Source organism: Leptonychotes weddellii, chromosome 10, assembly GCF_054177405.1.
Source record: "Leptonychotes weddellii isolate Sample4059 chromosome 10, ASM5417740v2, whole genome shotgun sequence".
NCBI classification, from domain to species: Eukaryota; Metazoa; Chordata; class Mammalia; order Carnivora; family Phocidae; genus Leptonychotes; species Leptonychotes weddellii.
The window spans coordinates 19,786,002-19,805,796 of record NC_138378.1 but is presented as its reverse complement, the minus strand read 5'-3'; the positions used below and the strand labels follow the sequence as shown (position 1 = coordinate 19,805,796).

General features: G+C 39.6%; 1 protein-coding gene across 1 annotated transcript in view; it reads right to left on the bottom strand.

Annotated features, from left to right (window-relative positions):
* Positions 1–19,795, bottom strand: part of SAMHD1 (SAM and HD domain containing deoxynucleoside triphosphate triphosphohydrolase 1) — a 49,310-nt gene that overhangs the window by 2,580 nt on the left and 26,935 nt on the right. The window contains exons 8-15 of the mRNA XM_006733646.3: positions 19,563–19,663; positions 19,282–19,390; positions 17,965–18,056; positions 16,793–16,908; positions 9,409–9,548; positions 8,526–8,621; positions 3,832–3,936; positions 2,110–2,247 (exon numbers count right to left, since the gene is read on the bottom strand). Of these exons, the coding sequence (XP_006733709.1) occupies positions 2,110–2,247; positions 3,832–3,936; positions 8,526–8,621; positions 9,409–9,548; positions 16,793–16,908; positions 17,965–18,056; positions 19,282–19,390; positions 19,563–19,663 (897 nt within the window). The remainder of the gene's footprint in view (positions 1–2,109; positions 2,248–3,831; positions 3,937–8,525; positions 8,622–9,408; positions 9,549–16,792; positions 16,909–17,964; positions 18,057–19,281; positions 19,391–19,562; positions 19,664–19,795) is intronic.

The following is a 19,795-nucleotide window of genomic DNA, read 5'->3' as shown; positions in this document are numbered from 1 at the left end:
GAATCTTAAGCAGGCTCCACACTGAGCGCAGAGCCCAACATGGGGCTCCATCTCATGACCCTGAGATCATGATCTGAGCCAAAATCAAGAGTCAGATATTTAACTGACTGCGCCACCCAGGTGCCCCTCTGTCTGTTTTTCCAGGAAAAGAGGGACTTCACTGGATCCCTGCTCCTCTCTTGCCTAGTCCCTCCCTACAATAAATGATATTCCTATTTGGAAGACCCTTCTGGCTCAAAGTCAACATTATTTGCCTTTAAACTCATCTCTATTTCTATCAAGCATCCTTATTTCTACCCATTCTAATTTCAACTCTAGTGAATTTTGTAAATATGAACTTGAATGTCACTCTCCTGCTTAAAACACTTTAATGGCTTCCATTGCTCTTGGCCTACAGGACTATGCAAAATCCCCTGGACCCCTCCCCTAAAGGCACCATGTTCTCGCCCATCTTCTGGCCTTCCCCCCTCCATCGACTTTACCCAGCTAACTCCTTCTCATCCATCCTTCAAGTCTCAGCTTCTAAGTCCTTCTTAAAATAAGCCTTTCCCAACCAACCAAGCTATGGCTTAAATCCTTCTCCTTTTGGCTCCACTAAGACTCTGTGCACCCTACCCCAAAGCACTTACCACACCACCACAATTGTTATTTACTTGTTGCCCCGACAAGACTGTGGGAACTATGTCTGTCTTAGGGACTGTTCCATCTCTGGTACCTAACATAGGACCTGGCAAAAACCCTCATTCAATGAGTGAATGTATCTTCATTTTAAAGTAGTTATTGCCAGACGGCTGAACTTCAACAGCCTCTTGTCTAATTCCAGTCTCTCCAAGTTCCAATCCATCTGCTGCTAGTTTTCTTTCTTAATCAGAGGTTCAGTTTCCTTAGGTGCTACGGCACTTCCTCATTCCCATGGGTCTCATTCTAGTTGGAGATAACAAATGCAGAAGGAAGTAATGATGGCAGCACCTAAGGAAACTCTTGAAATCTCTCAATGGTTCCCTCCCCACTGTTCATAAGAAGTCTTCTTTCCTAGCTGATTATGCAAGGCTCTCCATCATCTAGTCTATTCTTCCCATTCAACCTCTCACCACTCAACAGTAGGGATTCTTGAGTCCACATAGCTGGTCTCCTCACGGCCCCCAAACACACTCCACTTGTTCCAGTTTCATGCCACTGGGTTACTCCTCTAGCAACTACATCCACCTTTTCTCCCTGCTACTCATTCAAACATAATCCAGCCTTCTGGACCCAGCAGAATCGCTTCTCCTTCAGAAGGCTTTCCTGACAGCTCTCAACTCTTAGAATCCTAACAGAACTCATCTGTATCACTCCTTCCGGCACCTGATAAAGTACCAACTACCGGGTTGCTCCTTCATTTTGTTTCCTTCAGCACCCAATGCATGGGGGTGGGGGAAGGCAGATCCGGTGTTGTGGGAGAGCGTACTGGGCTAGGAAGTAGAACGTAGCTTCCCACCTGCCTGCCAAATATTTCACTCAGACACTCAACAAATAATTGACTGGCCACTTTCTCTGTGCCAGGCACCTGCCATGTCCAGGTCAGTAAGGGACAACTTTAACAACATCGCTATAGGATTGTCAGCTACAGCTTGGCTCCTCTTCTTCTCCATTGTCTTATTCCAGACAATTTAAATAGTTTACAGTTTTGGGAATGCTGAATTTGAAATAATAAGTTAGAAAACTTATTATCAACTTGTATGTAGCCTTAAACAATTTACTCAGCTTTGGTAACCTTCTCGGAAAGATGAGGACACTATGACTCATTTCCCAGGTAACTGGGAGGAGTGCAGACAACTGGTGAGAACATTATAAAGTACTATCACATGTTCATCATTTTGAACTTTTAGTATTAGGATAATAATGATAAACAGAGTACCCACTCAAAATTGGTGTAGGAAGAAATCACTAGTCGACATAGAGTCAGACATTTTAAAAGGAAAGCTTAAACTGGAAAAACTTTTTTTTCCAAAACCATAATCTAGTGACTATAATTTAAATGAGAACTCTTCAGAGGGAAGTAAAGATCTCTTTTAGTTTTTACTTAGAAATAAAAAATTGTGCAAATCATGTGAATAATAAACCACCCACCTGAGGCTTGGTGAAGTCTCTGATTAAGCACCAATGAACAAAATGTTGTTGTGCAACAAACAAGGTCTTTGCATCAGTCTTCTTGCAGTATACGCGAATTAGCTGCTCTTCAAATCTCTCTGGCAAAAGCTCTGAAACCTTTTCAAAGAAGAAAAGATTTCACTGTCATCTTGAGTTCATACATTGAAGAGAGGTTAGCTGTTCCTAAGCTCCATTCTATTTTTTTTTTTTTGAGATCTTATTTATTTGAGAGAGAGTGTGAGCGAGCAGGGAGAGGACAAGCAGACTCCCCGCTGAGCACAGAGCCCAACATGGGGCACGATCCCAGGAAGCTGGGATCATGACCTGAGCTGAAGTCAGATGCTTAACTGACTGAACCACCCAGGTGTCCCAGCTCCATTTCTGATGTTATTTAAAAACACCACACTGTTTTGCTGTTATATCCCAATTATCATCCAAAGAAAAGAATTCAAGGTAGTTGTCATACTGCAAAATGCCCCACAATTTTATGTCAGTAAAAGACTAAAAGTTTGTATCATGTAATTATATGTAGACCAGACTCTCACTGAAAGATAGTGTGCAAATAAGCACATTTAACTTTCATGACTTCAACCATACAACACTACTTTTCCCATCAGATTTATAACCTAGTCTCTAAACCAAAAACAGTGCTTTCATCTATGTTCAGCAAACAGGAAAAACTGGCTGCTAAGATGGTCTAGTCTACATAAAAATCAGATATATTTAAGTTTTTTAAGACTTTTTAAGATTTTATTTGAGAGCGAGCGAGTGCACAAGCGGGGGGGGAGGGGCAGAGAGAGAGGGAGAAGCAGACTCCCCACTAGCAGGGAACCTGACATGGGGCTTGATCCCACGCCCGTGGGATCATGAACTGAGCAGAAGGCAGACACTTATCCGACTGAGCCACCCAGGGACCCCAATTTTTTAAAGATTTTATTTATTCATTTATTTGAGAGAGAGAGCACATGTGAGCGGGAGGAAGGACAAAGAGGAGAGGCAGAGAAATTCAAGCAGACTCTGAACTGAGCACGGAGCCCAATGCGGGGTTTGATCTCATGACTCCAAGACCATGACCTGAGCCGAAACCAAGAGTCGGATGCTCAACCGACTGAGCCACCCAGGCGCCCCCAGATATACTTTAATTTTAAAAATAATTCTTTTTTGGGGCGCCTGGGTGGCTCAGTCATTAAGCGTCTGCCTTTGGTCATGATCCTAGGGTCCTGGGATCGAGCCCCACATAGGGCTTCCTGCTCCGTGGGAGGCCTGCTTTTCCCTCTCCCACTCTCCCTGCTTGTGTTCCCTCTCTCACTGTGTCTCTCTCTGTCAAAGAAATAAATAAAATCTTAAAAAAAAATAATAATTCTTTTTTTTTAAATTTTACTATACACATTGACTTTAAGACCTAATCTGCATGTAAAACGCAGATTTATCAGGGCGCCTGGGTGGCTCAGTCGTTAAGTGTCTGCCTTCAGCTCAGGTCATGATCCCGGGGTCCTGGGATCGAGCCCCGTATCGGGCACCCTGCTCAGCAGGAAGCCTGCTTCTCCCTCTCCCACTCCCCCTGCTTGTGTTCCCTCTTTCACTGTGTCTCTCTCTGTCAAATAAATAAATAAAATCTTTAAAAAAAACAAAACAAAAGGCAGATTTATCATAGCTTTGCGAAATGCCACTACAGTCTATTTGTTTTACCTAAGTAGTTACCTGATCTTTAGTTATCATGACTGCTTTGCTGAGGTCACTCTTACAATAGAAGCGAACATGATCAATAGGATTCTTGTCTTCCATTCCATAATCCATGTTGATAACCTTAATAAAAGCAATAAATTAGTGATCACTCACATAATAGTGAGAATTGAATTCAGGGTTGTAGGAGCATCACAAGAAATGGAGCAGAGCTCTCTGGAGGTTCAGGAATAGTAGCTCATAGTAGAATAAAAATAACTCTGTTGCATGTGCCATAGGTTTGGTCTTGAAATCTGGATGGGGTGGGGGAGGTTATTTGCTTTCAACATAAGTAAGGTGTAAAGTCTCCGCCTATGTGACAGCCACTGTGACAGGTCCTGTAGGTACAAGGAAACTTGATACAATCCCAGCACCCACAGCATGTGTGGCCTAGACTGAGGTTGAACAAATAATTATAAAAGTAACGATCTAACTACATTTGTTCTAAGAGCTACCAAGGAGAAGCAAAGAGTGCTGTGAAACTTTGGAACCGGGGAGCCTAGGAGTCTGGGGCTCCCTGTAAATGACTGGGCATGTTTTCCTGGGAAAGTGAACAGGAATTAGCCAGGTCTGTCTATGTGGGAAGGAAAGGAATTCCAGGCAGAAGAAACAGCTCTGAGGCACAGGGCTGCCATGGTCCACTGGGTTAAGTAACACTGAACTTGGAAGAATAGTTCTCGTATGGTGATGGCGACAGACAAAAGGTTCAGGAGTAAATGAGAAATAATAAAAGAGAAGACAACTCTTAGAAGCTTGACTGTTGAAAGATGCAAGAGAGAAGAATGTGGAGAGGAACACAGTACCTGGGAAAGGTAAGGGAGTTGCAGGGGGGCAACTTTTCAGTGAACTGGACCCTAAAGAAGAGGAGAGAAGTGAAGAGTACGATGTTTGCTGCTTTCCTGAGATGAAAGTCTGTTTAAGAGAAGTGAAGAGTACGATGTTTGCTGCTTTCCTGAGATGAAAGTCTGTTTAACTGCTGATGGGGAAGTCAGAAAGAGAGGACAGAATGGATCCTGGGCTCCACAGAAATGCTAAGATGAATGGCTCTATGGTGTATTACTCAATGTTGTAGCCACTAACCACATGGGGCTTTTTAATTTTAAAGTTATTAACATTAAATACAATAAAAAATTTACTCAGTTGCAGTAGTGACATTTCAGGTGCTTAACAGCCGTGTGTAGCTAGTGGCTACCAAAATGGACAGCACAATTACACAGAACATTTCCAGCATCACAGAAAGTTCTACCAGACAGCCCTGGTCTAGAACACAAGTAAAAGGATTACTCTTAGCCTTTGATAAGAAGAGAGACATTTTCCCACTACCAGAGGGAAGGCTGAACACAGCTGCAGATGGAGGCTTATTCGGTGTGTGTAGGTTGAGAGTGTTCTTATCTAATGGCCTATATTTTATCTCTGAAATAAGGGCCAAAGTGGGGTTAGTCCCAGTGAATACAGTTGTGGGCAGGGAACAGGGCTGGAGGTCTGAGAAGAGTGGAGATGGTTTGGAATAGTCATGGAGACTGGGAGAATTGCACTAAGCCTACCAGAAGTCCAGAGGGCCCAACGAAGATTGGGGACTATGAACTGCCATTCAGCCTTTTGCTGGGTAGATGCAAAGAAAGGAAGGGAGTAGAGGGTAATTGTAGAAATTGACTGAATCCATCACAGAATCTAAGATTGGGAGAGAAAGAGAGATCGTTCATTGACAAGCTGGAAGAAAGTGAGGAGACAATAAACTAGAGGTCCTGAAGAGCAAGGAACAAGCACATAAGGTAAAAGGGGTTTTAGGACAGACAGGATGCTTAAAAATCAGTGATTTTTAGAGGAAAGGTATTTTCAAATATCGGTATGGTTCAGAATGTAATCTGCTGAGTGTTGGCGGAGGTAGAGTGGGTAAGGTCACCGAGGATAAGGATGAAGAGATCAGTCAGAATTGGCCAGCCTTGTGGACTATGAAGCCACCAAGGACCACTGCAGGAACTGGAACAGGGAGAAAAGCTCTAAACCAGCCCAAAATCTTCAGTTAAGAGGACAGCAGGTTGGGAGATGCCGGTCTCAGAGGAACAGGGATCTTGCATAGGGTCTCGAAGTGATACTAGGGAACAAGAGGACTGATGAACAGGAAGGCCTCCTGACCCTGAGGAACACGCTTTTCCCGAAGGGGCTGCAGAAGCATCAGGTTCTCAGGGAACAGCCAGGATGCAGCAAGAGCAAAAAGAGAGTCAACAAAGAGGCTGAGGATCCAGGGAAGCATGTTAATTATGGTGTGGAAGGGCTCCATGGACAGGACTGGGAGAAAGGGTGGGTCTGGAAATAAGAGGGGGAAAAACTAGAGTAATGGGGTGATGATGGTACAGAAAAGAACAGACGATAAGAGGAGTTTATCCTGTGACTGGTTCCTGAAGAAAACAAACAAACAAAAATGGTCTATGAGGTTCCTGCCAGTACCTTGTGAGAGAAAAGAAGACACTGAGGTTCAGCTCTGGTCCCGAAGTCAGACCAGGGGTGTGTGTCCCAGCGTGTGTGTGCTACTGGCTTTGAGAGCTGCAGCGAGTGTTCTGCACGCCTTTACCTGGGAGGGAGCAATGGCTCAGTCTCCCCATGAACCCAGGGCTGGTGCCATCCTAGGCTTCTCTCCTGGGTGCTGTTTCATGTGGGGAGGGACCCAATGGAGCCTTGACACTGTTACACATTATGATAAGGTATGAACACTAATCAAATTTTCAGCAATTTTCAGGAGTGCCACCAGCTCTTTGGTATTTATTTCCTTGGTTTAGGCTAGAAATAAAAGGCAATACCTATTTTCTCCAAAACATATATAACTAGAAATTCCTCCTTAAAGCAGATTTGATAAAACGGTTATTTTTCTAGAAGGGCAATACTATAATAGTTGGAGTTCCCATTCTTAACCAAGGAAGGACTCAAGAGCAAAATGTAGCTACAGATCAACAACTATGAATCCTTCATTCTAAATAGCAAAATTAAGTTTTATAGCCCATTAAGTAATCATAAAAGTTACTACACACACTCTTAAAAGGAGGCACATATAGTAAAATGTACCACATAAATATATTACACTGTCAAACTAAAATTGAGAGGCTAATACATAATAAGACATTTAATTAGCAAATTGCTTTCTCAGAATACAAAAGGGCTTTACCCATCTTAACCCCATCTTCACCCATCTTTTTCTGATTATGAAACTCTTCTACCATACTCACTCTAAAAAAAAAAAAGTACCTGCAGCTCCATCACCCAGGCAGAAACAATGTTAACGTTTTACCAATACATTCAGAATTTTTTTCAGGGTGCTCACTATACACAGTGTATATACATTTAAAGAAACAAAAATAAAATCATTCTGAATGTATTGCTTTTTTAGTTATAAATATCTTTTCATGTTAAAAACAACTTTTAATGTTTGCATTATTCCACTATATTTCCTACTGAGAGATATATCCTTCCCCCCCTTATTTTACACTATAATAATGCCACAATATATAGATTTGTGCTTGTTTTTTGTTTTTCGTTCTTTTTTCAAGACTGATCATCTCCTTACAACAAATACCTAGAATGAAATTGCTGGGTTGGTTAACATCGACTCTAATGTGGTCTCCTGTATCAATTTGCATTCCCATTTTCACATACCTTTATCATAACAAAATCTTATAGAATTTTTTGTTCTGACATGTCTGATAGTCAAAAAAATCTTTCATTGCTCCATCAATTTGCCTTTAGGTTAAAGCAAGCTTAATCATGTGTGTGCTGTCTTCTCCTATGTCTCTTCAGGTACTTCTGATCCTATATTCATTAGCAGATTGCACTTTGAGAGAAAAACCAGATGGGAGGTCAGGGATTGACTAGGATAGTGCACTGAATTGAGGGCAATGCAGACCCTCAAGTAAAGCACTGAGGGCAAGGGAGGACATGTGACAGCCCAGGGAAAACATTCGGGAGAGTAAGTTCTTTCAGAATCTCAAAAACTCAGAAATTCAGAAAATCCCTTTATTCTGGTGTAATTTCATCTAAAGAAACAGGAAACCATAGCCTGATCTGCAGGTGTGAGGCACTTCAACCCTCAGCCAAGTGACTAGACTGGGTCCAAGGACAATTCACTTGTTGCATCCCTTGGTAAAGAATGGTTATGGAGAGATCACCCTTCACCAAAGATGCATCAACAAGAAAACAGCAAATGAGAGGCTTATTGAAAAAAATTCACGGGCAACACTGTCTCAAGATTTCAGAGGAGTAGAACTCTGAAAAGCAGTTCCTATAAGAAACAAAAGAAAATGTGAAGAAGCCATTTGATAGTCTTGTTAGGATACAAGACACTACAGTCTCTATGAAGGAGCTAAAAAGTCTTTCTCCTTTGTATGCATGGACAGTTTTAAAAAATAATTGGCATAGATTACTTTTGTGATCAAAAAAACATTCAAAAATCAATATACGCAATGTTCTGCTAACCACATGATCACGATTACATTAAAAATATCAATGTCAAAGAAAATTTTAAAAACTGGCTAATTTTGATTCTTTGAGATCACAGGTGATTCTTTTCCTTCTATTTTTCTGTATTTTCCAAATTTTCTTTAATGAACATGTACTACTTTTATAATGGAACGGGGGAGGCTTTAATCTTAAAAAAATTTCTCATTATCGGGCTAACTACTTACATCCACTATTAAATCTTCAGCCTTCAGTTCAGCTTCCAGCAATACGTCACTAGGTTTAGCATTGGCAATTTCCTCTGGAAGGCGTTTATAGTCTTCCTAGAAAAGACAAGACTCCTCATGTTAGCACCCCAGTTTTTCATCATTAAGTGTTTATGCCACAAAAGGTTCCCTCTCTGAAAATGGCATTTTACTAGGAAAAGTGAGTAGAGATAGCCCTAACAAATATGTGGCTTCTGCTTCTGCCATCCTTCAAACAAACCACAATAGAGTGATTCTCTTAACAAAATTTTCATGTTAAAAAAAAAAATGTGGCATTGACCTATTAGTAAAATAAGAGGAAGGTGTTATGAGGCAGGGTGTGGTTGTCAGTATGGCTCATGTTACTGATTTTCTGGCAAAGAGAAAAACCTTCCACAAGCAAGAGGGGAAAACAGATATAGATATTTGGCATGCACCATCTGGGAGAACCTGATATAGTGTGAAAGAAGAAATTATGAACAGCAGGTCCTTAGCGTCTCCGTGAAGCTCATGCAGATACCGTATTTTGAGGCCCCATTTTCTTGCCATTGGATCTAGCCAAAATTTGGGGGGCCCCCCTCACTTCTGGGATGAGAGAGTAAAGGTTTGGACTAAGTCAGACTTGGCTTTGAATACTGGCTCACTAACTGTGCTTCCTAGGCAAGTTATTTAATCTCTCCCAAGCCTCAGTTCCTTCATCTACAGGACAGACCAAAGAACACGTTATTGATGAGAAGATTAAGTAAAAATGAATGTAAAGGGCTTAGAACAGAGTTGTGGTATTATGATGGGTTAATGGTTTCCTTTTGGAGGACAAATGGAAGAGAGAGACCTTTCACTACTGGAAAGGTGTTTGACAACTTACCCTTTCAATTTTTGTTTTTCCCTTTGGCTTAGTCTCACCCACATACTTGTATAGATTACGGTATTCGATTTTTCTTAAAATCTCTCGTGCTGCATCCAGTTTTGGATCAGAAGAATATAAAATCTCCAGAAAAATGTTATCTGCCAATTTGATAAAATTTCAGTTAGATTAAGATGAAAAAAAAGATTTAAGAAAACTCATACACTACGGTACTTCTGGAATGATTTCAAGTGGACATTTAAATGTAAGCACAGTAGAACATCCAATGTCTTGGATCTGCTTCACGATAATCTTGTGAATGGGAGAGGGTAGAGATTAAGCAAGACTGTACTGGAGTTGATGGCTTACAGCTGGGTGATGGGAAATAGGGGTGTATTAATTTGTTGTTATGTTTTGTTTTCTTAAAGAGAATGACATTTAAGTAATTGTAAAATTATGTCTGAGATCTGCTTCAAAATAGTGTAGTATCTTATGGAAGTGGTTGGATAGAGTAGATGACGCAAAACTGCTGTGTTGATAATTGTCTCAGCTAAGTGATGGGTACGTGGAATTTGTAAATTTCATAATAAAAAGTTTTGTAATGTTCCATTCCATGATAAAAGCAGAAGTTGGTTCTTTTTTCTTTTAAGATTATATTTTATTTTTTAAGATTTTATTTTTGGGGCACCTGGGTGGCTCAGTTATACATTCGACTCCAACTCTTGGTTTCAGCTCAGGTAATGATCTCAGGATCATGGGATCGAGCCCAGTGTCAGTGGGCTCTTCACTTATCAGGGAGTCTGCTTCTCTCCCTCTGCCTCCCCCCACCCCCACTTGCATTCTCTCTCTCTCTAAAATAAATAAATGTTTTTATTAAAAGTTCTTTTTTAAAAAATATTTTATTTGCCAGAGAGAGAGAGAGAGAAAGAGCACAAGCAAGGAGCCCAATGTGGGATTTGATCCCAGGACTCTGGGATCATGACCTGAGCTGAAGGCAGCCACTTAACCGACTGAGTCACCCATGCGTCCCAAATAAATTAAAAAAAAAAAAAAAGATTTTATTTTTAAGTAATCTCTACACCTAATGTGGGGCTTAAACTTACAACCCTGTGACCAAGAGTCTCATGCCCTACTGAGTCAGCTAGGTGCCCCAGAAGTTAATTTTCTTTTCTTTTATTCCTCCGACTTTTTATTTTGAAAAATTTCGAAATAAAATACCTTTCGCCTAAATCCATCAACTGTTAACTTTTTTCTACATATGCATACACTGTGTATGTGTATACAATTTTTTTGCACACGCACAAATTTTTGATGAAATATTTGAAAATTACAGACATCAAGACCCTTCACTAAATACTTCTGCATGTATCTCCCAAGAACAAGAACATTCTCCTACATAACCACTATCAAGTGCCAAAAAATTAAAGACTGATATAAAAATATCTAACATAACAGTCTATATTTGAATTTGCTTAATTGTTGAAATAATGCAATTTATGGATTTATGTTGCTGGATAGAGAAACCAATCAAGCATTATGGATGACATTAGTCGTCATATTCTTTAGTCGCCTTTAATCTAGAACTAAATAATTCCCCTGACTTGTTTCATGATGTTGACATTTTAGAAAAGTTCAGACACTCATTTTGGACAATGTCCCACACTTTGAACTTGTCTGTTTCTTTACCATTAGATTCAGGTTAAACACTATTGTCAAGAACACAGGATGTGCCTGGCTCAATGCATTAGGAGTCACATAATGAGATGTTACCATTATTGGTTGTTAAATTCCATCAGTTGGTTAAGGCAATAATCCCAGCTTTCTCTATTATAAATGTATTTTCCCTTTTGTAATTAACAAATAATCCACAGGGTAATATTTTGAGACTGTATGATTATCCCAATAAGTTTTCAACCAATGGCTTAGCATTAATTGGTAATCATTGACTGAATCAATTATTGCATTTTGCAAAATGAGTTTTACCAAAAATGCTTTTTCTTGGCAAAATAAAATATTAACAGCCTTATGTCATTCACCTCACTGATGTGTATACATTCCTCCCTAATCAATCTACAGTTAACACATTCTTCATCCTCTCAGTGATGCTTTTTACAAACCACCTTTTCATCTATAGTTTTTATTATTTCTTTACATATTATTATACATACAGTTTGAAAAACAGCAATTTTACTTTAACATAATAAGACCACACTTTTCTAATCCATGCCTTTAGCTACCCTATTCCTGGGTGAATTAATGGAATGCTTCCCCCATCACAGGATCTCACTTCTTTTTATTTTTTTTAAGTAATCTCTACACCCAACATGGGGCTTGAACTCACAGCCCTAAGATCAAGAGTCACCTCTTCTACCAGCTAAGCCAGCCAGGCGTCCCTCACTTCTTTTTTTAATTTAATTTTTTTTAAGTATTCTCTACGCCCAACATAGGGCTTGAGCTCATGACCCCAGTATCAAGAGTCACATGCTCCATTGAGTGAGCCAGCCAGGTGCCCCAAAATCTCACTTCTTGAAAGCCTACCTAATCTCCAAGATTCATCTCAAAAGGCACCTCACTGTGAAATCTTCCTCAATCCAACCAAACTAGAGATGTAATTCCTCCTTCCTTTGAACCCCACAGAATTTTACTGATGGTATTTCTTATGCCTTTTACCTTATTCTTATAAGGTACAGGCTTTTAGGTGGACTTACATTTCCATTTCTTTTTTTTTTTTTTTTTTAGAGTTTTGTTTATTTATCTGAGAGAGAATGAGAGACAGAGAGCACGAGAGGGAAGAGGGTCAGAGGAAGAAGCAGGCTCCCCGCCGAGCAGGGAGCCCGATGCGGGACTCGATCCCGGGACTCCAGGATCATGACCTGAGCCGAAGGCAGTCGCTTAACCAACTGAGCCACCCAGGCGCCCCTACATTTCCATTTCTGTTGGGTAAGCAGGTAGAAGAGGAATTACTGGATCATAGGATAAATATATATTTATATGAAAATGTTAAACTTTTTCAAAGGGGCTGTACCATTTGCATTCCCACTAGCCATGTGGGAAAGCTCTATTTGTTCCACATATTTGTGTTCAGAAAAGAGTTATGTATGAAACTTAAGGACACTGCTTGTATGTTAAACTGAATAACTATATATCACTCTAAAATAGTGTAAGCAACATTCAACTTTGGAGCCAGAAGACTTGAGTTTAGCTTTGCCATTTATCAGGATAAGTTGCTTTCCCTCACTTGGCCTCTGTTTCCTCATTTGAGGAGGTGGTCTTTTTTCTTTTTAAGATTTTATTTGTCAGAGGGAGAGAGAGAGAGAGAACACAAGCATGGGGAGCAACAGGCAGAGGGAGAAGCAGGCTCCCCGCTGAGCAAGGAGCCCGATGCGGAACTCGATCCCAGGAACCTGGGATAATGACCTGAGCTGAAGGCAGACGCTTAACCGCCTGAGCCACCCAGATGTCCCTTGAGGAGTTTTAAGTAGCTGATCTCTAAGGTCCTTTTAAATTTAACATTCTATCATTCCTATTTAATTAAGGGATTTTGGGATAAGGGGGCTTGCAGAGGAAGGAAGGGAAGTAAGGTCCACCTATTGCCTAGGAATACTGAGGGATTAAGAAAATGGTTACCTAAGACAGTGGTCATAACATTTGCAATGCTTAAGATAGCCAACTTCTATGTAAGCTGAAACATTTATAGGAATATTTATAGGAACATTTATAAATAGGAAATTAGGAAGCAGAGAGGACAGATAAACTATGTTCATATGATGAACTATTACTCAGCAATAAAAAGGAATAAACTAGTGATGCGTGCAGTCTGGATGAATCTCAAATACTCAACATTGAGTAAAAAGGAGCCCTACAGAGAGGAGTACACACTGTATGATTCCATTTATATAAAAGTCTAGAACAGGGGCGCCTGGCTGGCTCAATTGGAAGAGCATGCGACTCTTGATCTCAGCGTCATGAGTTTGAGCCCCATGTTGAGTGTAGAGATTACTAAAAATAAATAAACTTAAAAAAAATCTAGAATTGGCAAGTTGTAGTTGTTTCTAGGGGTAAGGTGGGGGCAGGAATTGACTGGGAAGAAGCATAAGAGAACTTTCTAAGGAGAAGATGAAGTTCTGTATCTTGCATTTGTCAAAACACTAGCAAATGTATGTAAGATTTGTACATTTATACAAATTGCATGTGAATTTTACATCAGAAGGAAAAAATCTATAATTAATTTTTGAATTTTAGTTAATCTGCATGCTAAGGGAGTTAAGGTAAAGTGTAGTGGTATCTGCAATTTATTTTTTTAAAAAGATTTTATTTATTTATTTGACAGAGGGAGAGAGAGCACAAGTAGGGGGAGTGGCAGGCAGAGGCAGAGGGAGAAGCAGGCTCCCCACAGAGCAGGGAGCCTGATGCAGGGCTTGATCCCAGGACCCCAGGGTCATGACTTGAGCTGAAGGCAGCTGCTTAACTGACTGAACCGCCCAGGTGCCCCATGCAATTTACTTTAAAATGCATCAAAATTGGGGCACCTGGGCGGTTCAGTCAGTTGAGCGTCCGACTCTTGGTTTCGGCTCATGTCATGACCTTAGGGTCCTGGGATCAAGCCCCATGTTGGGCTCTGCACCCAGCAGGGAGTTTGCTGGAGATCCTCCTCCATCATGCATGCACGCGTACATGCATGCTCTCTCTCTTCCTAAAAATAAATTATCTCTTTTTAAAAATTAAAAAAAAACTTTAAAATGCATCAAAATTAAGATGGATTAATAAGATGGATAGATGGGGGGCGCCTGGGTGGCTCAGCCGTTAAACGTCTGCCTTTGGCTCAGGTCATGATCTCAGGGTCCTGGGATCGAGCCCCGCATCAGGCTCCCTGCTCCGCGGAAGGCCTGCTTCTCCCTCTCCCACTCCCCTTGCTTGTGTTCCGAACCTCTCTCACTGTGTCTCTCTCTGTCAAATAAATAAAATCTTTAAAAAAATAAAAATAAATAAAAAAATAAAATAAGATGGATAGATGGATGGTAAGTGATAGATAAGTAATAAAGCAAGTTCAGTAAATGCTAGAATTTAGGGGGTGAATGGTAAGTGATAAGTAATAAAGCAAGTTCAGTAAATGCTAGAATTGAGGGGGTGAGTGTAAAAGTGTTCACTGAAAAATTCTTTCAACACTGTTGTAGGTTTTCAACACTTCCCGGTAAGTGGAAAAACATTCTAAAAAATTAAAAAACAAGAACTGGAGACTTCTAGATAGAGTAAGTTGACTTTTGGAAAAGCAGCAAAGGTAACATGGTAAAGGCCCACATGGACTTATTCCTTCCAGGTCATGTAGTTAAGGCCAATAAGGATTATAGGACTGCTCCGAATAGTATGCAAGAAAGATAAGATTATCCCTGTCTCAAATGATGACAGCTGAAAATTCCATATGCTTGTTCTCCCATACTCTGGCAGATAAAGCGCAAAAATGTGACCTAATATTTTGTCTGGCATTTTTGACATTAATACAATATCCAAGTGCATAATCAGTGGATTCATCTCACTGAACAGGGTAAAAGCCAGTTTGGGCATTATAGAACCTTCATGATGAGCAAGAGCTATGTATAATCATGTGGTAAGATCATATTAAACTGTATACTTATGGTTTGTCAGTTAACCCAAAAGTGCATAAAATCCCCAATTCATTTCTTTTCACCAAGAGATAGTAGAAATGTAATATAATGTTACAGGATAAATTGTTAGAACTGGCTTCTGATGAAGACCGAAGATAACTTTTTTTTTTTAAGATGACTTTTTAAATATGGCATCATCTGCTTCATTATGAACAAAGTTGAAAATAGGCCCCAACTTGCTCAAATTATTATATAACCTCATCTTTCATTCCTATGAACACAACAGTGGGAGGTTAGTATCTACTATGATGTTATTAAAACAAAACACAGAAACAATTTAGATACACATTATCCCCTGTGAGGGGCTGTGTCATCTAATCTAGATTAAGAAGGAAAATCACTTGTTACATTATAAACCTTAAATACTGATATACACAATGTTCTGAGTGTACACAAAGATAGCTAATATGAGGAATCACTCTTTCACTTCTAATTTTTTATTTATTTATGATTAGAAAATGACTAAAAAGTTACAAGTGTAATAGGGACTCTGCATTACCTACACGTATATTTTTAAAGAATAATACATATAACTTTTCTTATTTAAATTTCTGTTTCTTTTGATTATATTTATTGAAATATATGTTAAGTCTGTCAAACTCAATACTAAATATTTGGGCTTGTATTTTGTATGTCCTGCCCGCCCCCATTTCATTTTACTGGCAATTCATTTTTAGTGCTCTACGAAAGTATCAATCTGCGAATGGTTGGACACGAAGAATACTGGTTCTTCAAAGACAGTCTCAGAGGAACTGGTATGGGTCTCATTCTGGCAGCGTGCTGCAGAATCGAACAGTGATGGAAGAGTAGTAGTACCACTCACAGGAACCTCATGGAAAGTGATCTTGGCTGTCTTAGGCCACTGAGCTTGTGTTGTTTTTGCTCATTTTAAGAATCTCCAGCCTTGAGTGCCTGGGTGGCTCAGTTAGTTAGGCATCTGCCTTTGGCTCAGGTCATGGTCCCAGAGTCCTGGGATCGAGTCCCACATCAGACTCCCTGCTCAGTGGGCAGTCTGCTTCTCCCTCTGCCCTTCACCCTGCTTGTGCTCTCGCTCGCTTGCTATTTCTCTCTCAAATAAATAAATGAAATCTTAAAAAAATCTCCAGGCTTTCCATGGATTCTACAAGCTATGTGACTGCTTTCTAACTTTCTTCTTAAACGGAATCAGTTTCGTGATATGCAACTAAGAACTGCAACTGGTACATACTTTTTTGTCTACTCCTTTTGCTTTGCTGATCTTTATTGCTCAGTCTGCACTTCCCCATGTGAAATAACCAGCTGCAACTCCTTCACCTCTCCCTTCCCACCCTAAGCTGCAGGTTTCGTTTCTGCTTTAGTGTGGCAAAATGTTCCTGGTTCCCTGTGTTTTACAACAAAAATAATGTTAAAAGGGCGAGTCTGCTATCAGTCCAGCTGTATTATAACTTAAATAATAGTAAATATTGGGTACTTATGTGCCAAGTACGATACTAGGTGTTATACCTCATTTAAATACTACAACAAAACTCTATGCAAGATAGCAATACTCCCATTTTATAGATGAGGAAACTAAGAGAGAGGTTAAATAACTTTACCAAGGTTATATTGTTAATACAAAGCAGAGATAAAGCTCAATTCCAAAAGCATATAATCACTTGAGAAGCCAAATATATTGGAATGTTTGGAAAATAATCCATCTGTAATCCAGGGACAGCTTACACTTTATCTGAGATGGACCACCTATGTTACCTTCTGGCTCTTACCTGTTAGCTTAGTGAAGGCTTCCATGTCATCAATTGCTGTAGAAATGTGATACTTTTTTCCTTCAGCACCTGTAATCTCTATGTAGGGGTCTGCTTTGAGGAAAGCATCTGTAATCCTAAAGATCATTTCATAAAAATGTATGCTTATGAGAAACTTTGAGTATTTGCTTAATGCCATGCTTAAAGTTAAAGAAATCTTATGGGGATTAACATAAGAATAAAAAAAAAAAAAAAAGAAATCTTTCTACTTCAGAGAAGTAAAATCCTGAGACGTGATGTTCTAAAGACAACTGTTTTTGGATCATACATAAATGCATAAATAAGCACATGGTGATTTGTGAGCTACCATGTTCACTGGGATCCAGGCATTATGTAGGGCTTTGGATAGATTATCTTATTTAATCTTTCCAACAAGATAGACATAATCAGCCTCCATTTTATAGATGCAGAAATGAAGTATTTTCGTTTAACCAAGTTAGGAAGAAGCAATACCAGGCTTTGAACCTAGATCTCTCTGACTCTCTGAATTAAAAACAAACAAAAACTTCTTATCAAAGGAACAACCATACAAATGGGTGACTGTATTCTAACTAGTCTGCTCATGTCAATTTAAAACTATTTCAGAGACATGGAATAACTCAGGCTCTACTTTTGAGAACTCTCCATGGGTCTTGGAGTCTCATAGAGAAGCATGGCTGCACCTGTCTCTGTACTTGGCCCAACTTTCCTGCTACGGTTCCCACTGGGTTGGGGAGAAGAGGTGAAATTCCTATCGGCTTCACTATTTTCCACAAATAACTGACAGGGTGAGGACAGATATTAATCTTTATCCTTAAAATTAATTTTTTGTCATTAGTTTTACAGTGTCAATTATTCACATCTTATCTCTCACCTTGATACTAATACCTGGCACAGAAGCAACTAGCTCTGGGGAGGTCTAAGCCATGCCTCTTCATGTCTAGTTGAAGCCAACTCTTCCACCCTTCATCTATCCCCTTTATTCATTCTCCTCCTTTACTTTATGCTAGTTTTTTGTTGTATTAAGGGAACCATTTTAGATTTATTCATTTAAAATTCACTTGAATTCATCTAGAAATCTCAACTTGACCCAAGAATGATCTAACAAAGCATCATAAAAAATTTTATAGAGAAATAGCAGTCGAATTTCTTACATCGTATCAATGATGTTGCCAACTTTGTGTTGATAAGCTCTGCGGTGCAAAGAGTTGCGAGTATGGAACATGTCATACAGATTCCCAACCTCCTGCAGGAAAACATGAAATAAATATTAATGCAGGGTCAGGTTATGTTACCCTTGTTAGTAGATAAGTACATAGGACAAGGAAAAGGGATGGTGACAGACAAGAAGGCTATGCACGGGAGCTACCTCATTAAAATCCCTGAGTGCATTAAAAAACTACAAGACAGGTTAGGAAAACCATTTCTTCTGGGTTTGCAACTTTTCTTCTTCTTTTTTTTTTTTTAAACTTTATTTATTTATTTGTCAGAGAGAAAGCAAGCACAAGCAGGGAGAGCTGCAGGCAGAGGGAGAGGGAGAAGCAGGCTTCCCGCCGAGCAGGGAGCCCGATGCGGGACTCGATCCCAGGACCGAGATCATGACCTGAGCTGAAGGCAGACAGGTAATGACTGAGCCACCCAGGCGTCCCTCAACTTTTCTTCTTAATCTATTGTTTTAATTCTGTAGCAGGTTCTGTTTTAAGGCATCTTCAATATGTTTTTTAATCTTCTCAACAACTCTAGAAGTTAGGCATTATTCTTCTTATATTCTTTATTCTCAAAAGACTTTTTTTTTTCTTTAAGATTTTATTTATTTGTCAGAGAGAGAGAGAGCACAAGCAGGGGGAGCGGCAGGCAGAGGGAGAAGCAGGCTCCCCACTGAGCAGGGAGCCCGATGCAGAACTTGATCCCAGGACTCTGGGATCAAGACCTGAGCTGAAGGCAGATGCTTAACCGACTGAGCCACCCAGGCATCCAAAGAAAGACTTTCTATAGTACAGTCCCATACTACTCTTTAGTTACATGACTCTAATCTAGCAGGGACCTAATGATTTAGTATTTTACCTATTATGAAACACTAACATAGAACACTAACTATGGTTAAGGATGAGACTTGAGTCAAACTTTCTGGGCTGAAACTCCAGTTCTGCCATTTATTAACAATATGTCTTCTCTGTGCTTCAATTTGCTCACCTATTAAGTGGCATAAAAATAGTATCTATTTCATAGGGTTGTGAGGACCAAGTTAATCCACCTAAAGCACTTAGAACAGTGCCTACCACAATACTCAATAAATGTCTGTTGTAATTTTGCAGAAGTGAAAAGAACTTTTAGATATTTACAAGTGCTAAGTGTAAAGTAAAAAGATTGACAATTTACCAGGTTGTGATTTTTCCAAATTATTGAATGATTACTTCTAGACTTGGAACTAGGAACTACACCTTCTTTATTGTTCCTCTGACATAACTCACCTTATCTCTAGTACAAATACGCTTCCTATTATCTACTTCACAGACACGGGCGAATTTAATAAAGCGCTGGTAATCAAAATTATTTTGGATTCCAAGATGATGGCAGTCCCTGGAAAGATTCCAAAGCAGAGAGATGAAATTTTTCAACGAGGAAACTGTACCTTAAATATTAACACTAAATGTACACAAGAATTTCATTTTTTATTTATTTAAGTAAAAATTAAATATATTTAAAGCATGTAAGGATTTTAACCAATTTTTCTGAAGTGTTCAGTGCATACCTGGCAAAATAATCCCATTTGTCCACATCGATGCCATTTCTTTTATTGGCCACTATCTCATAAAGGAAGCTTTTCTCTTTAGGACGCCCTTTATACGGCCACTGGAAGACAAGAAAACTCACCAAAGTTTTAAGATATGAACCATATCTATTTACAAGCAAAGCAAAGCAACTGTGTTCACCTAAAAATCATAAACAGATACTTGAATGGGAATGTGAGATAATTAGAAGGTT